Source organism: Tripterygium wilfordii, chromosome 8 (genome assembly GCF_013401445.1).
Source record: "Tripterygium wilfordii isolate XIE 37 chromosome 8, ASM1340144v1, whole genome shotgun sequence".
Classification (NCBI taxonomy): domain Eukaryota; kingdom Viridiplantae; phylum Streptophyta; class Magnoliopsida; order Celastrales; family Celastraceae; genus Tripterygium; species Tripterygium wilfordii.
The window spans coordinates 2456738-2474945 of NC_052239.1; the positions used below are offsets into that span (position 1 = coordinate 2456738).

Consider the following 18208-nt stretch of genomic DNA (forward strand, 5'->3'; position numbering starts at 1 on the left):
TTTTTATAAATTTGTGGGAGATAGATATAAGCAACTATATGCAAGTGGATTAGGAAGAGTTGTTCAAGTGACAGCCATATTTTGGAGCCTTTGTATCTCCAACTAAGCCCTTAGTTGGTGGTCTGCCATTGATGGAGGAGAGACTACACAACAGTCATTCTGGTAGACCACATATTTGCCTGAGTTGGCCACTTCTTTCATGGACAACCCCATCTTTTTTGGCAGCCAAACTTCCAACACCCACTAAAAAGGCATTATTGGTTAACAGGTCCACAGTTTTGCTTAAAGAACAATATAATCAAAAGCTTATTCAATAAGCAAAAGCATCATCAGCAGCCCACCCACCAACCAAATGTTTGCAATTCTTGCGAGATTAGATCCATATCATTCTTGTGTGGTTGATTGGGCCATCTCTGCAACTTAATATAAAACTAAATGATTATGTGTTGTAAGTAATCACTGTGATTATGCAGAAGAAGCAAGCAGTACAGGGGGAGAACAAGTCATGCTGGAGAAGCAGGGCACATGCTTAAACATATCAGTGTTCATGACTGAGATTTCTGCATGTGCCCTTGCTCTCCAGCTTGTATCCTTTCCCTTAAACATCGATCGATCGAGCTTCGAGCCAATGTTGGCAGAGGTATGTTTACAATACAGTTCCATTATCATAAGCATGGCAAAGTGATTATATGACCTGTAGACTGTAGTTAATTATCCTCTATGCAAATGACATTACATATATAATTCACAGTATAAATATTTTCAGCCAAATATTCAGCAACATTGACAAGTTTTGGGGTTAAACAATTTATTCATAAATACTAGAGCATGTAGAGTTATAGGTGATTTTAACTATGATCAGACCGGTTCTCCAGGGCCGATGCAGCAGAATCTACATGAGATAGGAGGCAAGTATAGACCTTTTGCTTTAGCCGATCAACAGCCTCAATTAGTCCACTGTTCTCTGAGCTTAAATTGCTCCTAACTTTGTCCAACCATTGATTTGCATGCTTTAACTGAGACAATATGACAGCAATATGATTCTCTGGTTCCATTCGTCGCTTAGCATTGTCCTTACCTTTAATTTCCTGTGTATTAACACGAAACCCGGCATCCAGTGCTTCCTCCAAGAATCTCAAAAACCATATTCTAGTTTCATTGATGAGATTGTCTCTCAGTTCTTTCACCTCTTTTGCACCATCCCCCTTTGCCCATTCTAGCTTCTCGGTTCCACTTAATTCTATAAAGGGTTTGGAAGCCTTCACTGTACTTCTACCTGGAATGAGGCCAGCCTTTTTGGTTTGCTTGTCCGTCTCTGAAACAGCGATGTGAGTGGATAACTGGAGTGATTTATCCTTTAATGGAGTTGTTTCATTGGGTTTGTCGATCAGCTGTTGAAGTGTGAAGAACTTGGCCAGAGAGGTGTGGGGGTTCTCCGGAGAGGCAGAGGAGCATAAATCTGCAAACGTACTGATAGAACAAGAACTGTATGATTGATATGGTATTGATATGTTTATAAAGAATGTTGTAGAACAAGAAAGTTTTCTAAATTTTTTAGGGAGTTTTATGAAGTAAGATAGTGGCATGAATTGCAATTAACGTTATCAAATTGAAAATTAGACTTCACCTAAGACACTTGACAAGGGTTGCAGCTGTCAAAGCTTCCTTTTGAGCTTCTGCTGCAACCAGAGAAGCAAGATGTCTTCTCCTAAGCATTACCTTGGAATAGAAAAAAAAATTCATGACAAAAGCAGTTAAATGGTGATGATATTCAATACGACAAGATAAATCATTTTCAAACACTAATGTTAACTGAATTAGTGAACCAGGATGTATACCTTTCCAGGCTTCAGGAGGTTAGCAGGCAGAGAAGTCCATAATGTTGCCTCAGACGAAAAGTCTTTATCTACTTTGCTTTCCAAGAATTTGGAATCCATGTTTTCCGGTCTATTGGAGTGTCGTCTTGCAGATATGCTCCTAGGAAGCACTGAACTCTCTTTGGTGTAAGATGCAGGAGACTCTTCCCTTGATGAAACAGTATTAGGACGATTGCGCGGAGGAATCGTAGAGTGTGCCTGTAACGCTTATACCAATATCTGTCACTGTATTGATTTTGACATTAACTGGAACTTGTATAACATGCTCATCACTCTTTTGCAGTATCAAATCAAACAAGCTATGGTTCTTAATGAAGTTGTTCTATCATGCATTTGTCAATTACAACTAGTCAATATATGCCAGCAAGAATCATACCTGAACTTTGGGCTCCTGCTGCTTTGCTTTCACCGGTGCAATATTCTTACCACAATTATCATTCTCCCCACCAGAATTTGCTCCACTGGCCTTTGAGTTTGAGTTCAAAACACCTTGCATATACCGGGATGCAACAACCGCCTTTTCTTCTTTGATAACAATCCTTTGTCTTGGGGTTTCCTCTTTCATTTCCACTAATTCCCTTGGCTTTTGATCAACTGACACAGGGCCTTCGGATGGAACCAACATTTGCATCAAGTCCTTGGGATTCCCTACGAAAGGATTTCGTCCTGGGACCGGTCTAACACCCACCAGGATAGGAACTGGAGTTCCAGCTTCGACTCTATCGACATAGAAGAACTGGCCTAGTTGTAACTTATTGTTCAAGATAAGCTCATTGTCTTCCTTTAAAAGTGAAACATATGTTGAATGAGAGGAATCAGATACTTTGATGAAAAAACCTTGATTAGGCCACAGTTCAGACCCAGAAAGAGCAGGCACAATGCTGATAACTTGTAGAAGGACAGAACGATATTCTCCACGAACTTTAACATTTGAATCTATGCCTTGGAGAAGCTTTAGTAGAACACCTGGTGTTAGAGATGCCATTCTCTGCTGGTTCCCCTCTCAATGGGATGTATTTTCTTTAGATATCCAAATGCAAAAAGGTTTACCTGCAGAATCGTAAGCAACAAACTGAATCAACCTGATATAACCAGTATGTGTCTAGAAAAAGAGGATCTTGGACTCTATATAGCTAGAACAGATTTTTCAATAGAACAAATAACTAGATATGTACACAAAGCTCCAAGAAAAGATGGTCCAGGAGGACTAATTGAAGGAAGTAATTGTTTGGTGTGCAGGAAACAAAACTTTTCTGATAGAGCAAATGCTCTCATCAATGTCTTTGATAGGTAGATACCATTGGCAAAGCAAGAAACCTCATTAGCTTTGCATGCCAGGCAAGTACTCATCAACTTGTCTTGGCTTTGAAGCCAAGAGACAATATATGAGAATGGGAAAGTAGTGTCTGATGAGAAATGACAAGTGTACCCTTCCTGTAGAGTAGAGATATATAAAACTGGGGATATTGGTCAGTAGGTCCCATTTCCCTTTCTAAGGCAGAAACAATGGAGTTCTTGGGAAGGTGAGGATATTACCATGTCCTATTCTAGCAAACCCTAAATGAAGTCTCTTTCTGCAAGCATTGCCAACATATTCATGTTGACACATGATACCAGCTCGGCTCATGATCCTGCTTTATGTTATCAGTTATACGACAAGGTTGTAAAGATTTCCTAGACATGAACATACCATAAAATTTTCTTTATGAACACATAATTACTGGTTTCAAGTCATCATAACTTCCCGTATAAGACCAAGTATATATGGATGTCAACTATTGAAAGAACCACCTAATTAGTTATCTCTCCAAACTTAGGGCCTACGGTATCCGAGGTCAAGAATTCAAACCAACTAGGTGATATATTTTCTATACAATCCTTGCTCTGTGGGCTTGTTCCACTTCCGAGTCCCTACTCACATGGACTTCCGCTCAATCATTCCTATCGCTAGCGTGATGAGAGTTGTTCTAACGACCCGAGACTTAAGCCCACTAATTTATAGTGCCTTTTTGTTGTAGTAATTTCTGACCATTGTAAATCTGATATTCAAAACAAGTCAAAGAAATTGGAATGACGTGTTCTCTATCCTCCATTTTCATGTCCATATGCAATAACATCATTAACAATAACACCTACGCAGGTTTTATTGCTACCACTGCAAAAACCTCCTAATCTCGATAAATGCCAAAAACAGACAACACTTCTGGGTTACAGACAACTAGATAATTCCACCAGATAATATGAAGACTACTAAAGCTAATTACTTACTGCAATGGAAGTGAACTGCAATTCTTCAGGAGAACAATGCCTGCAGTAGAACATTGATTTGTCCCGCATCAGAACCTCTACATATATGATTGGTTCATAGTTCAATCGTTGAATGTGATGTCTCTTACACAGCGCAACAACAAAAGAATAACACGCATAATAATGCAGAAATAAGCTCTGTTCACTAGTATAAAACCAATAAGGCACGAGCTACCTTATATTCAGATACATATCCTATATTCAGCACATACGCTGTTAGAAACAATAACATTAGCAGGAGCAGTCTAGTTCAATAGTCAATTACAGTATTAACAGAAAATAACTCAGTAACAATAAGCAAAAATGAAAAATAAAAGAGTTCATCTTTCAAATGCTATTACTCCGCATAACTACGCCACTCTTCTTTAAAACTCTTCAACAGTTCTGATGATATCAACAGTTCAACTTCTAATATACATCACACAAGATGAAAGTAAAAGAAAAGGAGAAAAGAATTCCCTGGACTACCAAAATCGTAATGATATTACGCCAATGGGCGATATTTCTTCAATACAATATACAACACATTTCCACATGACTTACAATATACACCCTATCTTTCAACATGATCCAAAGTACGTGCTGCGGGCTTCCTCTTTTAGGTGATCACCTGGGCTTTGACTCACTTCCCTTGCTTCGGAATGATGAGAGCGAGAAAAATGATCTCGGCGCTGTAAAAATTCAAATGCAAGTGCAAGTTATAATCACAAGAAAGAAGTTATGCTACTCCGTATCACCCACTTCACCGACTGTTATGGAAAAGAAAAAAAGTACAGCTTACGAGGTGACATTTCAATACATATGTAAAGTATATCGACAGCTTAAAATTTTAAATATCGATTAATCCATAGCACTAAAAGAAGATCACCTTTAATGGAGCTTCCTGACATATGCTCCTCCCTCAATTTGAAGTTTGCTGGAGGGGTAGGTATGGAGCTATTTAAGGCTTGAACTGCAGGGGTAAAAAAACCATAACGTTACCAACTTGAGAATTAAGTTTATGCACAAGTCAGTAAATATCGATTAACAGACACAATGCCTGTCGAGTCCTTGTCTTAATTGAAAGAACTGTGTATGTTTTAAGATCGAGCACAGGCAGTAACAGAAACTATACAAGTGATACGGATTTCGAAATATGACGAAAAAACAGAGGTATTTTCAAAAATCCAGTGGAAAATGTGCCCTGTACAATCTACACATGATATATTAACCTTTTATTATATGGAGTGGACAAATCCATTGAATGGCACACGAAAACACAATTGCCCACATAGGCACTCAAAATTCAATCTTCTGTTAATTCTGAAACTAGAAGGTTAGGAAATTGTCCAACAGAAGTGGGGCAAGGAAAGCACTACTGTAATGTCTTTACTCTCAACTACACCATCGAGCTTTTGTTCTCAAACTTACTCATAACTGCAGGTTGAGGGTTATAAATGCCTCAGGATACACTTAAGTGAAAGAAGGCATCATATAAAAATAATAATAAGTGGAAGAAGAAATGTCACATATGCATTTAATGAGGAAGAATATGCAATAAATCCTACGTAAATCCAAGTTTTCCATTCAGCTGTCCACAAATACCATAATCTCCAGCATATACCATGAATACAATTCTATATTATTAAATATGATTATTCAAAAATAAATGTGTAAGCAAACCATAAAACTAAGCATTTGCTGGGACTAAGCTAACATAAGCAGACATGGTTAAATAAGATTCCAAGAGTAACGACGGAATAATCTAATAAATCAGGAAACATATAGGTTACCATGTCCATTGAACAAGTCGCTCTCGTTGAATCCGTCATCGGAGGGTTGACCATGGGAAAATGCCATTCTAGACTTTCTTACATCATCTGATGATCGATTCGCAGGATCTCGGCCATCTTCCGTGTCATCATCTCCTTCAGAAGTTGTAGCGGATATCCAATCAGCCAAACTATCTGTTCCACGATTTTTCTTTCCAAACCTTAAAAGTCGCTTAAATCCTTTTGTGACATCCTTGCGAGATTGATTATGGGATGAATTGGCAACAAGAAAAGGTCTCTGGGCACTTCCCCATTTCTTCCTCATTGGTGCTACATCTGCTTCCGTCTGGGTAAGCAAATGAGAATTCCAAGATGCAGGACTGCCAATTGGAGAGTCCACAGAAGCATCAAAATCTGACATTTCGTGTGGATATGCAAATGGATGATGCACGCGTGAGTTCCATGACGTGGGGCTTTCCGCTGGTGATTCATGCGGAGACCCTGCAGCGTGCAATGTTGATGGCACAGCAGCAGGCAATTCAGCAGCAGATGCAGGGTCAACATGAGGAAGAGGTCTTCCGGAATCATCATTTTCAGATTCAGAGATATCCAGTCTCTCCGAATCCTCACTCAGTCTTAGTTTTCCATTAACCGTATCAGTACAATCATCCCCTGCTATTGTTTCATCCTCCTCTTCTTCCTCTTTCTCCATATCCAAGGAATCAGCTATTTCAAAGGGTGATTCATCAAGTTCATCTTCATCTTTTAAAGTCTCAGATGCAACTGAAGCCTTCAGCTTGGCAGTACTAGCACCAGCAACAGAACCTATGCCATTACCCTTCCTAAGGAAGGGCTTTGACTCCACATTTCTTGGAAGCTTATCATAGACATTCAGCTCCGTCTGCTCTTTATCAAACTTTAGAGATGCTAAAACACCACCACCAGAATTTAAGGAAGGCAAATCTTTGAACGCTACCTGACCAGCGGAGCTCTTTCTCAAGGATTGGGACCGACGAGGCTTCTCTTCCATGACGAGAGGTATCTCTTCACTAGTACTCTTGCTGCGGTTATAGGCCCTTGGCTGTGAGCGGGTGGCTATTTTGCTAATTCCAGGTGAGGGCTTCGTGTTTTCTTTCCTGAAATCAGAGAAGTTGGGAACTGACTGTGCAAGAGGATTTTCTACCTGTGCTCTTCGCCTCGCAGAATTGGAGTTGGAGGTTTTGCCTGATGACCGTGGAATTGGAGCTGCTGTGGTCCGAGGGGTGGTTATCGAAAGATTTCTACCAGGAAGATGTTTCTTATTTTGGGAGTTTCTGGAAGCGCCATCCCCTGAAGTTGTCTCACTGAATGATCTAGCCTGCCCAACAATTTTATGATCTGAATATTCAGCAGGATCTTCATCGTCTCCACTGTGATTTGAATCTACTGGTGACTGCCAAGAACACAACCTTACCATGGTTAGTAACTTAATATAGATTGGCAAGATTCAGAGTTTCACAGATTTCAAAACCAATACCTATTCCACCAGTCATTAAATGCATTGCTTATTTACCCCAAGAAAAAGAATTAAGTAAAATCTGAAATACCTGCTCCCTAATCATACTTGACCGGATATTGAATGATCTGAGTTTCTCTGCACGTCGACGAGCATTGGAAACTGAATCTTGTCTGTCTGCACACCCAGCAAATTTGGTTTTCATCTCAGCCCTACTTCTTTCAAGGCTATCTTGCATAGCCTTCATCCTGGCCTCCTTCTCTGTCCTTCTAGAACTCCATTCCTCCCTAAGTTTAGCATCTCTTTTCTGCATATAACTTTTATAGAATTTTCCTCTAGAGTCATCTGAAAAACTAAGCTCAGAGAAATTCTGTCTCAAAGTATCACTGCAGTCCTGGTAATCTACCATTTTTATTGGTGAAGGAGTACTGAATTTTTCCATATTATTTGAACTATTTATAGGCTCAATCAGCACATTCCTTTCAGGAAAATGTGCAGGAGATACCTCTGCTGCTTCTGCTGATGTTCTGTAGTGGGAACCGACTACATGTTCAATCTGCGCATCAGCAGGCTTGCTTCTTCTTGAAGCAGTGGAACTATCTACAGGAACCCGAAGCTTGTGCTCTGCAAAAAGCTTTTCAAGCTCATTCGCCTTCATTTTCAGCTCATCATTAAGCTCCTGATTTCCCTTAGGCTGCCTTACGCTCTGCACTTGCTCCAATGGAGGTGAGCAGAATGTAACATGGGGCTCTTGATTCTCAGAAAACTTTCCACCAGCAGACACTGGCATGTTTCCATAGACAAAGCCACCTGCATCCCGCTTGCCTTGCAACTTCTTACTATGTTCAGCCTCAACTGACATTGGTTTCTGGAAGTTCATCATCTGAACTCTAGAATCTTCTGTTATCATTGCTTCCCTAGCTAAGCTGTCCATGTCTTTCTTAGTAACTTCTTTGGTTTCTCTAGTAAATGATCTCCACTGTGGCTGAGAAGTTAAAGGATCCCTCTCAGTCTCGTTATGTTGAGCTTCTCTATCTCTTACTCCTATACCACCTTCGAACTGCCCTGACAGAGATTGGGTGTGACTCTGCAATCCCTTATGCAGTGATTGACCTACAGGCTGAGCTTTAGTCTCGGCATCCTTCAATCTATTTGTAGGTTCACCATCAGATGCCACATTTCCAATCCTGCCAGAAAAACTACCAATCTGGGATTGGAAACCAGCCTGGTTATTGAACCCTTCAGTTTCCCCCCGCTCCCTAAGGCCACCACTGCTCTCTTCCCTACCCCAAGAACCCTTTGGCTTCTCCTCCTTTAGCCCCTGAACAACCAGACCAACCTGCTCCGCCCTACCTTTAAATGCTCTGAATTGGATCTGAGACTCCACTTGGTCTTTCCAGTTTGCTTTATCCTCCAACCCAACCTCGTCCTTGTTCCCTAAAACCCCACCAATTTGCATCAGCAAGTCTCCTTGATCCTTTAACCCATAACCACTTTTAGCCAAACCAGCAGAATAATTCAACTCCTTTTGGTCCTTTTTATCATAATTCAAACTTGAAATCACACTTGTACTTTGTGTTTCAGGAACAGAAGAGGGTGTCAAGCACATGGGGCTATCAATATTACTGCTGTTCTCCTTCTTGTCATTGCCCAAATCAATGCTCATGTCACTAGCAGTACTCCATCGCCTCAACACAGCCTTCTCAACACCTGCAGATGAGGATGACACATCAGAAGGGAGCCTCCTTAGCTCTGTAGATTTCCCCACACTGATGGGTTTTCCACCAGAGCCTGAGCTCTCCTTCTGCTTGTTCTCAAACAGGTTGATCCTATCTTGGACACTGAGTCGCCTCGCCCGTTGACTCGACTGACTAGGTGGGGAATCAGTTGCAGGCTCTTCTTTTCTCTCGTCAGAGCTTTTCTCGCTCTGGGTACGTTGTTGTTGGGTAGAAGATGGTTGTGGTTGACAAATGGCAGATTTTGATTGATTTCGGTCGCCTTGAGTTTCTGTTGTATTTGGTGGTTGCTCTTGGTCTTGGATTATTTGTCGTTGGTTTTTATTTTGAGGTGGGGATTGCTTGGTCCTGGCATGGTAGGACCCGTTTGGGTCTTCTGTGGGCTCATCAATTGACATGTCAGATCCCCAGGATGATCGAACCACTTGATCATCAACACCTGGCTTCCATGGCCCAACCAATTCTGGTCTTCTTTGGCACAGTGACATAAATTTGTTGCAGGCTTCACTGCACAGAAAAGTAAACTAAACTTAAATATCAACCAAAGCTGAAACAATGAGATTAAGAAAACGCCCCTGTAACTAATACACCTACCAAAAAATCACAATCGATAATGTTATGTGAATTAACTTAGAAGATTAACTCCTAATAAATTCAAGTAATAATATTCTAATCATGGATTAAATTCTTTAGTTTCTAAATTTTCCCCTGCCCAAATTGAGCTATGATGAAGTCCGCGGGAAAAAAAAAATGCCAAAGTGTAGGCAGTATTTGACAATGGGGCAATTCAAAAAACATGTCCAAATCCCAATATCTAAGTATATGTAATTAACTGAGCCATCTAATGATCAAGGATGTGAATTACAGAATCATGAAACTTCCTTTAAATGTTCAAAGATTCTCGCCAATTTGATAGCCTACGACTACTACTCAATACACCAATTCCACAAAGGGATCAAACTAAAATTGTACCCAAAAGAAATACAAATGCTCGTTCTGAGTTTCTGATTGAAGTCATCAAAGCCCAGAGCTCTCCATAATTCAACTTGTGTGCATGTATGTGTGTTGTAATTTTTATATGCAGTTATGGAACATATCCTCACATATTGAATACTAGTCAATCACTCATCACACAGAAGGCAACCAAAGCCCACGAAAGACCGGCAATTTACAGATGATAAATCTTGATCAGAGAATGATAGATCCCAATATTTTTACATCAAATGTTACAAAATCTTTTATGAACCAGGAGACATTTCATTTTAAACAAACCTCAGCGTGAATGTTGCCTAAAATTTGACGTCATGACAATGAACATATGTTAAAAAAAATTAAACATATAGACAAAGCAAACTAGAGAAAGAATGGAAGAAAATGAGCAACAAATAAATATGTCCTTAGACACACAGAAACGCACAGAAGGCAAAAACTAAGGAGGGGGTAGCAGAAAGATATCAGCTATAAAGAATTTCCAAGAGTTCTTACTTTAAGCGATGGGCACCGAACTCGTCTGCGAAGAGTTTGAGGTCTAAGATGGCAGCAGGATTGAAACCCACAGCTGCTGCTCGAGCACAAGCAGCGGTTAAATCTTGCCCTACTGCAGCAAGCCGTACATCGATAGCCCTCAAAAGTTCCTTCCTGCAGAGAAATAACTAGCATATAATAACCAATTTGCACATTTAATCCATGCTCTGTCATTAATCATCCAATTTCATCATGTTCTACAGCTAAACATTGCAATACAACTGCCGTGAATAACTGGAAAATGTATGCAATATAACCTAACAATCCCTATATTCCTCAGTATCCTATTCAGCTAAATATTCCCAGGTGTCCTGGATAATTTTTAACCAGAAAGAATCCAACAACCTAATTAAATAACTAAAATGGGGCTTGGAACTAGCATTCTCAAATATATAACCATGTAGCCATGAGGAAGGAAGCCCCTATGGGGGAAGCCTTGTGCACCAAGTAGTTTACTCAAAACAGAAAGTACTCAATGGTTGAGATTTACATAACTAACTCCAAACAGACATGAAGATGGAATTTTCTTTTTTCATTAAATACAAAAACAAGCAAGCTCAAACAGCTAAACCGAAGTGAAATTTTTCAAAAACTCAATCAAATAATCAAAATCTAATCAAATAAAATGCTCCAAGACAAGAATAGTGAAAGCTAAGCGAAGAACTTTACTTTGTTGCATCAGCTTCTGCCGTCGTTCTTGATCCATTCCCACCTAATGAAAATAATACAAACAGCAACAGAATATTAGCAATATCTCTTCATGTGGAACATTTTTATGTCAGCTAAAAACCAGTTTAGGGTAATATATAAAATTTGGTGTTCTAAGAAGATGGACGGGTTTCTGCATTCTCTTCATTTGAAGTACATAACATAAATATACCATGTTAAGAGGTTAGAAAGCGACTTTAGGAAGACCAAAATATCAAAATCACCACAAAATATAATATAAACTTTTCAGGTTTTTCTATGGCCTGACCACAGAATAATTGAGGATAACTGCAGTAAATTGAATTTTTTTCACTCCACTTCCTCTTCACGTCCTAGAGAATGGAAAAATTAAGTCATCGACCACAATTTGCTTCAAGTTCGTATTTCTTAGGTCCTTTTAGCATTTTCTTTTAAATATGTAGAAGATCTCCCAGCACATGACTCGACTGTTTGACATATATATCATTACTCTCTCTCTCCCCCCCTATCTAAGTAATACTTAATACTTATACAATGAGCATTAATAAATCATTGCTTCATATTGCACTCAAGAAGGACCCTTCTCCAACCTATAATCAACAGAAAAGGCAATTATTGTAAACATTTGTGAGAATTTATGTGCGAGCCGCATTGATAGGATTATAGGAAATCCAACACCTATGTCAAATCTCAGCCTTGGCTAAAACTAACAATGACGTAAGCACATATAAGTTTCACCATGTGTGCTTGTCAGCACGCACTTATTCAACCTGACCCCATCCTCTTGAATATGATCCCTAAAAAATAACTGGAAAAATGAATGGCACAGAACTGCCAGTTCATCTACACGGTATACAGACTTGATTGAGAAGTTAAAGTAACCTCATACTTACCAAAATGGCCAAGAACACACATGCAAAACATACATAAGTACATTAATGAAGACATAATTGAATCCCCCAAAGAGGGAAGCACAACAAAAACTGACAAGTGACAAGTTCTAGAATGTCAGGCTTTTCTATATTGGCAACAAATAACCAAGGTGATATAGCTAACAAAAAATGGGTGTTCTAGGTTTTACCGTTATTAGATTAGTTGAAGTAAATTAATGAAGTCCAGATAAAGAAATACACACCTAAACTGCCAGAAGTCTGATCACCAGTCCCCTGGAGCAGAAAAGTCACCAAAATATTTAGTGAAAAAATTATTTTTCTCAAGTGCAGTCGGTAATGGTCAGTGGTAAAACAATGGCTTTTATTACCTGAGCGTATATTTTCCGGGCTGCTTCCAACTGAGACATCTCTGCATCAAATGCATCGACCATTTCCAGAACCTCTGGTGTACTAACAAACCGCACAAATCTGGATGAAAAGAAAAAGAAATGAGCAATAATATTATAAGCTAAACCCAGAAATACTATTGGCAGAGTCAATCAAATGTCTGGAATGTATAGCAGGCACCTCTCAAGTGTTCCTTTCGTAAACCAAGTCTCCGCATTTTTATGTCTTTCAACTTCAAGCCTGATTGATTGAACAGCATGTACAACCTGATCTTCTGCAACCTTTAAATGAGTCACAAACAGCTTTAACAATCCTGAAGCAAGCTTCTCTGTGTTTCCATGGCTTGAAACAAACAATTCACATCTGCCCAACACGATAAAAGAAAAAAAAATTGAAAACTGTGGACAGCAAGAGTATGACATAATCCCCATCAAATTAAACCCTCACCGTTCACGCTTTGGGGATAGTTGGAACTCAGCATAATCAAGAGGCATGTTGGATCTCATTTTCCCTCAATTATGTCGATACTATTCTTTCTTCCCCAACTTCTTCAAATACCCATAAGCATTTTGCTACACAAACAAATAATAATAGCCCATATCATCTATTAATCAAGTTTCAAACACAAAAAACGGCACTCAAATAACCCTAACCCAAACCCAATAGGAAATTTCTAGGGAAAAACGAAAAGATTAAAACAAAAAAACAAACAAACAAACAGGTTTGAACTTCCAAAATTAAGCAGAATTCTATCCAAGCATATAAATTTAAGTTGATCAAAAAGTGTATCGAAACATTCTTGAGCAAATTTGATACAAAGAAAGTGTAATAAACAACCTCACATTGCAAAGAGAGAGTATATGCAGAAGTAATTAATCGGAGTGCTAAACCCAAATACGTTCTAAAACATATTTCGGACCTCAACCTAAAACCCCAACTCAAAAAACCCAAATGCACCTAAGAAATTAAAAAATTTGCACGAATATAGAAACCCCGACACTTCAGAGACAGAACCCAGTAAGTCGCAGATCTAATTCCCATGGTATCAAATCCCATACGGCAACCCAATTGAAGGCCAACTACCCAAATTCCCAGCAGTTCCAAATTGAAATGCAAAACAAACAAAGCTCATAGAAAACAGTTCCACACACAATACGAAGCTTAAAAATTATTTCGGAACAAATTGAAGATAAATGTGAGTGACAGGATACCCAGATAGACCCAATCTGCAAGATCTTGGCTTGTTCATTCCGATCCAGGATTCAAATGAGTAGCCACCATTTCGAGCTTCCACTTTGCTTCTCTTACAATATCCTTTAGGATCTAGTTTTCTTTCTTCTTCTTCTTCCAAGTAATCACTAAAAATGCGAGATGGTTTTTGCTTTACTCATTCTTCAAATGTATATATATCTTCACCTTTTGTTCTGGTTCTTTGGCTGTTTCTGCTCTCTCTCTCTCTCTCTACTGTGTGCGACTGTTTTCGGTGTCTGTTGAGAGAGTAATTTGTTTCAGACAGTAAATACTAATTAGAGGAAGTTAAATTTTAACTAAAAATTGAAAGAACAAAGACTGCTGTAGAGATGAATTTACCAAAATGGACAAAAATAGACTCTTGTTATTTTGACACAATTATTTAATAGAAGGTTTTTTTTTTTAATATTCTCAATTATTAGAACATCAATTACATAGGAAAAAATAAAAAATAAATTTTAAGCTAAAATGTGTACAAAAAATTGTTATCAATATTTTTTTGATTTGATTGTTTGTTCGAAAAACAAAATATATGATTGTATTTCAAAAATGAATCCTACCTTTTATTTTCATTGCATTTAAGGAAATTATAAATTTTTTGACTCACCGGATTGGAGTAAGTTGCTATTGTAAGAAAATAGCAATTCCTGTTCTTCATCATTTTTGACATATAAAATATTATGGAACCAAACAAACAGCAATATATGGTGGAACCATTTTAGAACAATTTTGTAACAATTTTATTGTACTTTGAAAATTGTTCTCAGCTGGACAATTTTTTCATAATTGAACATTTCTTTCTCAATATATCCTCATGTGAATATTGAATTGACCAAAATACCCCAACTTGATTTCTAGGGTTCTCATATTCCAAACAAAAAAAAAATCACTTTTATATATGGAACAAATATGTATGAATTTATATGCATAATATTTTAAATATAAATATTTGAATTTATAAAAATGTGAAACAGGTAAGTTCAAATATATTTAAGTATTCTAATTAATTATCTTTATTTTATAATTTAATTGTTATTTATTTTTGTATTTACAAGCATCTATCATATAACTAAAATACACAATACCCCTGCACATAATTTGTCACAAAATATTACACATCATATATGTTACCAGTAAAAGTTAAATCAAAAACTATCAGTATTTCGGACATCATATCTGCTACCATTTATGATCGTCATGTTTACTGCTACCATATATGCTACTGACGAAATTGTCTACAAAACGAAGCTCATATCTGTTAGCATATGCGCTATGACAAAATTATCTCTCAACGGAGCCAATTTTTCGAGAGGGGCAATTTGGTAGTTTTGGAAGCTTTGGTCAATTGTCAACCTTTCACTAATAAGGAGATAATAAAGTTTAACGGTTCTTTTATAACTTGTAAGCAACCTTGCTTTTTAAATTGGAAAAGAGAGAGTGAAAGCGAAAGGTGAGCATGTCGTGCGGGTTAAGCACTGACCCTGGTCTCTCTGCCAGTTGCCTTGCCACCCATGTCCGTGCGGCGGTGCGGGTTATGCACTCTAATGTCCATACAAATTGACCAAACCACCCTCCCACCGGCTCCATCGTAAACAGATTGACACATCTCACGCGCACATTGGAGTCGGCAAACTTTTTTAACAACAACAATGAATGATAGTCCAACTATTTTGTACTCAAATTTGTATCTTTTTAACTTAAATTTGGAGAATGATTGGAATTTTTGTCTTTAATGAAGACTTTTTAATTTCTTATTTTTTTAAAAAAATTAATTAGAGGATTACAGCTTTTCTTTCTTATTTTTGTCGGGTTTGGATTGGATAAGAATACTTGTTTACGAAATATTTTTATGTTCGAATTCTAATTGGGATTGGATTTCGGACGTACTTAATTGATCAAACCCGGATCGATTTAAATCCGGACAAGTATATCAGACAATGACTAATATGAGTTAGGGTCCGGATGAGTAAATCAGATCAGATTCCTGTGTTTGGACCCAAACCCGGTTTTAAATTAGACAAAAATTTTGTGTTTGGACCCGAATTTCGGACAAATAACTTATGTTCAAACTTAATTTAATCAGGGTCAAACAAATTCGGGCATCTGCACTGAACAGAAATTTGCCACCCCTACTCTTTTAAGGCTTAAGGACAGGGACAATGTAGTAAAGCAACTTGAAACTTTCGATGATTGAACTATCGAAGTGTGTATCATAAAATACTTTGCAATGGTTTATAACTTTCGGTTATCCGCTTTAATTTTAACATGTTAATGGGCCGGTCTGGCGGGCCAGGCTTCTGGTGAATCTCTCGAACTCAAGCCCAAGTCACAAGCCTAATATATAAGACCAAGTCTGGCAAAAAATATGTCAGGTGGGCCGGGCTTATATATCTTGAAAGTTGAAATACGCAATATATGTGCCTATTAGATATGAGTCCAGATCCGCCCAAAATATGAGTGGGGTGGGCCGATGAAACTCGGGCCCAATGATCACCTCCAGGCTCTAGTTACGAGGTTCAAGATGTGAAAAATCCAACCATTGAAGTGGTGTGGGTCTCTTTGATCGTGACTTAAAAACATAATAAAACTGCATTTTCCAAGTTAATTGATGTGATTTAAAGTATCCATACCCTTACCCACTAACTTAACGGATGGGGTTTGCGGACCCCTAATGTCGATCAACACCAATTTGCAAATTATTGCAGAGTAGAAACAATATTTTAAATGTCGGATTTTGAATTGTACCGATGAGGATCACGGACAAGCAATTGTTCCAAGCGATTTAACTGGTCTGTTCGCCCGTCAATTTAATTAATAATTTTAGTGTTTTACATGTTGAATAATAACTAATAAGCCAATACAATTAATAACATGTTATATTGATATATTAACAATTAACAATTTAACATAAGTCATCTTTAATTTGAGATAATTATACCAGTCAACCGGTATATAGACCAATATATCAGCCGGTCGAACTGGTAATCCGGTATAATCGGTTTTTTAAAACATTGAGTAGAAGTGGGTGGATCTAGTTTTCAAGCTTGAGATGAGTTTCATTGAAAGAGGAGAATATACACAATACATCGATATTTACAAGTAGAAAAACCTAAACACAAACCACAAATTGAAAAAAAAAAGAAGAAAAACACACACTTATATGTACAAACAAAATTGACAAAAACTAGGGTGTAACGATGCCGAGACGGCGTTCTTCGATCGATATAAGCAAAAATCGTTACTTCCTCTCTCAACAATCCAATGCACTCATTACAATCCTGCAACAAATATTGCAACCAACAACACATTAGCTTGCGAATTAAGCAAATCCCACAACAATTCTAGATTGATTTGCGACTCTCCAACTGATTTTCTTGCCAAGAAAAAAAATAATTCTAAATGCAAGGACATAGACGTAGTATATAATCAACAAACAAAGGGAGATAACCAATCGTAAATAATCGGACTTCTTGATTCAGCGCTTTCTAATGCTTCAGCTGGCGATTTTCTCCTCATCAACCTCTTGAAATCCGCTCGAGGAGTCCCAGCTGCTACACCATATCATAAATAAAATAAAAACCAAGACCAAGCTTTACACATCAGTCTTACGAATCTCAGTATTATATGATTGATGGAAGAGATGTGAGGTTGGGTGGGGTTTATGTTAATTAGTACTTACGTGACATGGGAGTTGTAGGAGTCGCAGCAGAACCCGCCGGAGAATCAGGCGGCGAACCCGGATCGACGGCGAGGTTGGAAGTAGTCCTAATAATACTAATACTCCTTGTTACAGCAATATGATTGTGATCACGATGATGAGAGGGAGGAGATGTAGTGGTAGCAGTGGAGGAGGGCGGGAGTTTGAAAGAATCATACTTGCGTAGCTTGCCAAGGCCGGTGTCCGGAGCTGGTCCGGCTAGCGTTTCGTCCCATAGCTTATGAAGAAACCCCATTGATTGACTGATCAAAGAGAGAGGAAGCAAGGGGAGCGAAACGCAAACAAGACAGGATTTACTATTATTCTATTTTTATGTGAAAGAAATGCTGTTGTTGGGGTTTATTTTATAGAGAGCTGGATAAGCGATAAGAGTGTTGAATAATTATGTTTGATGGCTTACAACGGCTCGGCTATTAATATGGCTTTCTTTTGAACCATTGAACTTATTTTTGGTCATCTACTATATATAATAACAACCACTATATCTGAGACTACCACAAATTTCATTCACCTTATTATTAGTGAAATGATATATATATATATATATGTATGTATTTATTTATTTATTTGATTATTTGAAAA

General features: G+C 38.1%; 3 protein-coding genes across 8 annotated transcripts; all 3 read right to left on the bottom strand.

The window, feature by feature from the left end:
- Positions 1-690: 690 nt before the first annotated feature.
- LOC120003762 lies at positions 691-3220 on the bottom strand. Of its 3 annotated transcripts, none has more exons than XM_038852838.1 (5): positions 3176-3220; positions 2254-2927; positions 1839-2075; positions 1628-1719; positions 691-1470 (listed from the first exon to the last, which is right to left on the bottom strand). In XM_038852838.1, exons 2-5 carry the CDS (start codon positions 2860-2862, stop codon positions 849-851), a joined length of 1560 nt encoding a protein of 519 aa, XP_038708766.1. In that variant the 5' UTR covers positions 2863-2927; positions 3176-3220; the 3' UTR covers positions 691-848. The 3 variants fall into 3 exon arrangements, with proteins under 3 accessions (XP_038708766.1, XP_038708764.1, XP_038708765.1); XM_038852836.1 differs by having other exon boundaries at positions 3053-3194; XM_038852837.1 differs by lacking the exon at positions 3176-3220 and having other exon boundaries at positions 2254-3156.
- Positions 3221-4488: 1268 nt separating this feature from the next.
- On the bottom strand, positions 4489-14154 carry LOC120003860. Its single transcript, XM_038852992.1, has 11 exons — positions 13869-14154; positions 13105-13229; positions 12838-13020; positions 12639-12738; positions 12513-12543; positions 11360-11402; positions 10652-10804; positions 7522-9673; positions 5957-7367; positions 5053-5136; positions 4489-4855 (listed from the first exon to the last, which is right to left on the bottom strand). Exons 2-11 carry the CDS (start codon positions 13161-13163, stop codon positions 4791-4793), a joined length of 4281 nt encoding a protein of 1426 aa, XP_038708920.1. The 5' UTR covers positions 13164-13229; positions 13869-14154; the 3' UTR covers positions 4489-4790.
- Positions 14155-16940: 2786 nt separating this feature from the next.
- Positions 16941-17954, bottom strand: LOC120004145 (dormancy-associated protein homolog 4-like). 4 transcript variants are annotated; one of them, XM_038853411.1, is made up of 3 exons: positions 17588-17954; positions 17376-17459; positions 16941-17186 (listed from the first exon to the last, which is right to left on the bottom strand). In XM_038853411.1, exons 1-3 carry the CDS (start codon positions 17859-17861, stop codon positions 17179-17181), a joined length of 366 nt encoding a protein of 121 aa, XP_038709339.1. In that variant the 5' UTR covers positions 17862-17954; the 3' UTR covers positions 16941-17178. The 4 variants fall into 4 exon arrangements, with proteins under 4 accessions (XP_038709339.1, XP_038709337.1, XP_038709340.1 ...); XM_038853409.1 differs by having other exon boundaries at positions 17357-17459; XM_038853412.1 differs by having other exon boundaries at positions 17376-17456; positions 17588-17949.
- Positions 17955-18208: the final 254 nt, after the last annotated feature.

Excerpts from the sequence above, each read along its gene's own strand:
- LOC120004145 (XM_038853409.1), bottom strand. The coding sequence starts at position 17,861 with ATGGGGTTTCTTCATAAGCTATGGGACGAAACGCTAGCCGGACCAGCT. Across the intron at positions 17,460-17,587 it reads TCCTACAACTCCCATGTCAC|CAGCTGGGACTCCTCGAGCG; the intron begins GTAAGTACTAAT and ends GATATGGTGTAG. Across the intron at positions 17,187-17,356 it reads AGTCCGATTATTTACGATTG|GATTGTAATGAGTGCATTGG; the intron begins GTTATCTCCCTT and ends TATTTGTTGCAG.
- LOC120003860 (XM_038852992.1), bottom strand. The coding sequence starts at position 13,163 with ATGAGATCCAACATGCCTCTTGATTATGCTGAGTTCCAACTATCCCCA. Across the intron at positions 11,403-12,512 it reads TCAGACTTCTGGCAGTTTAG|GTGGGAATGGATCAAGAACG; the intron begins GTGTGTATTTCT and ends TATTTTCATTAG. Across the intron at positions 9,674-10,651 it reads TTCGGTGCCCATCGCTTAAA|TGAAGCCTGCAACAAATTTA; the intron begins GTAAGAACTCTT and ends TTTTCTGTGCAG.
- LOC120003762 (XM_038852838.1), bottom strand. The coding sequence starts at position 2,862 with ATGGCATCTCTAACACCAGGTGTTCTACTAAAGCTTCTCCAAGGCATA. Across the intron at positions 2,076-2,253 it reads AGCAGGAGCCCAAAGTTCAG|GCACACTCTACGATTCCTCC; the intron begins GTATGATTCTTG and ends TAAGCGTTACAG. Across the intron at positions 1,720-1,838 it reads ACCTCCTGAAGCCTGGAAAG|GTAATGCTTAGGAGAAGACA; the intron begins GTATACATCCTG and ends TTCTATTCCAAG.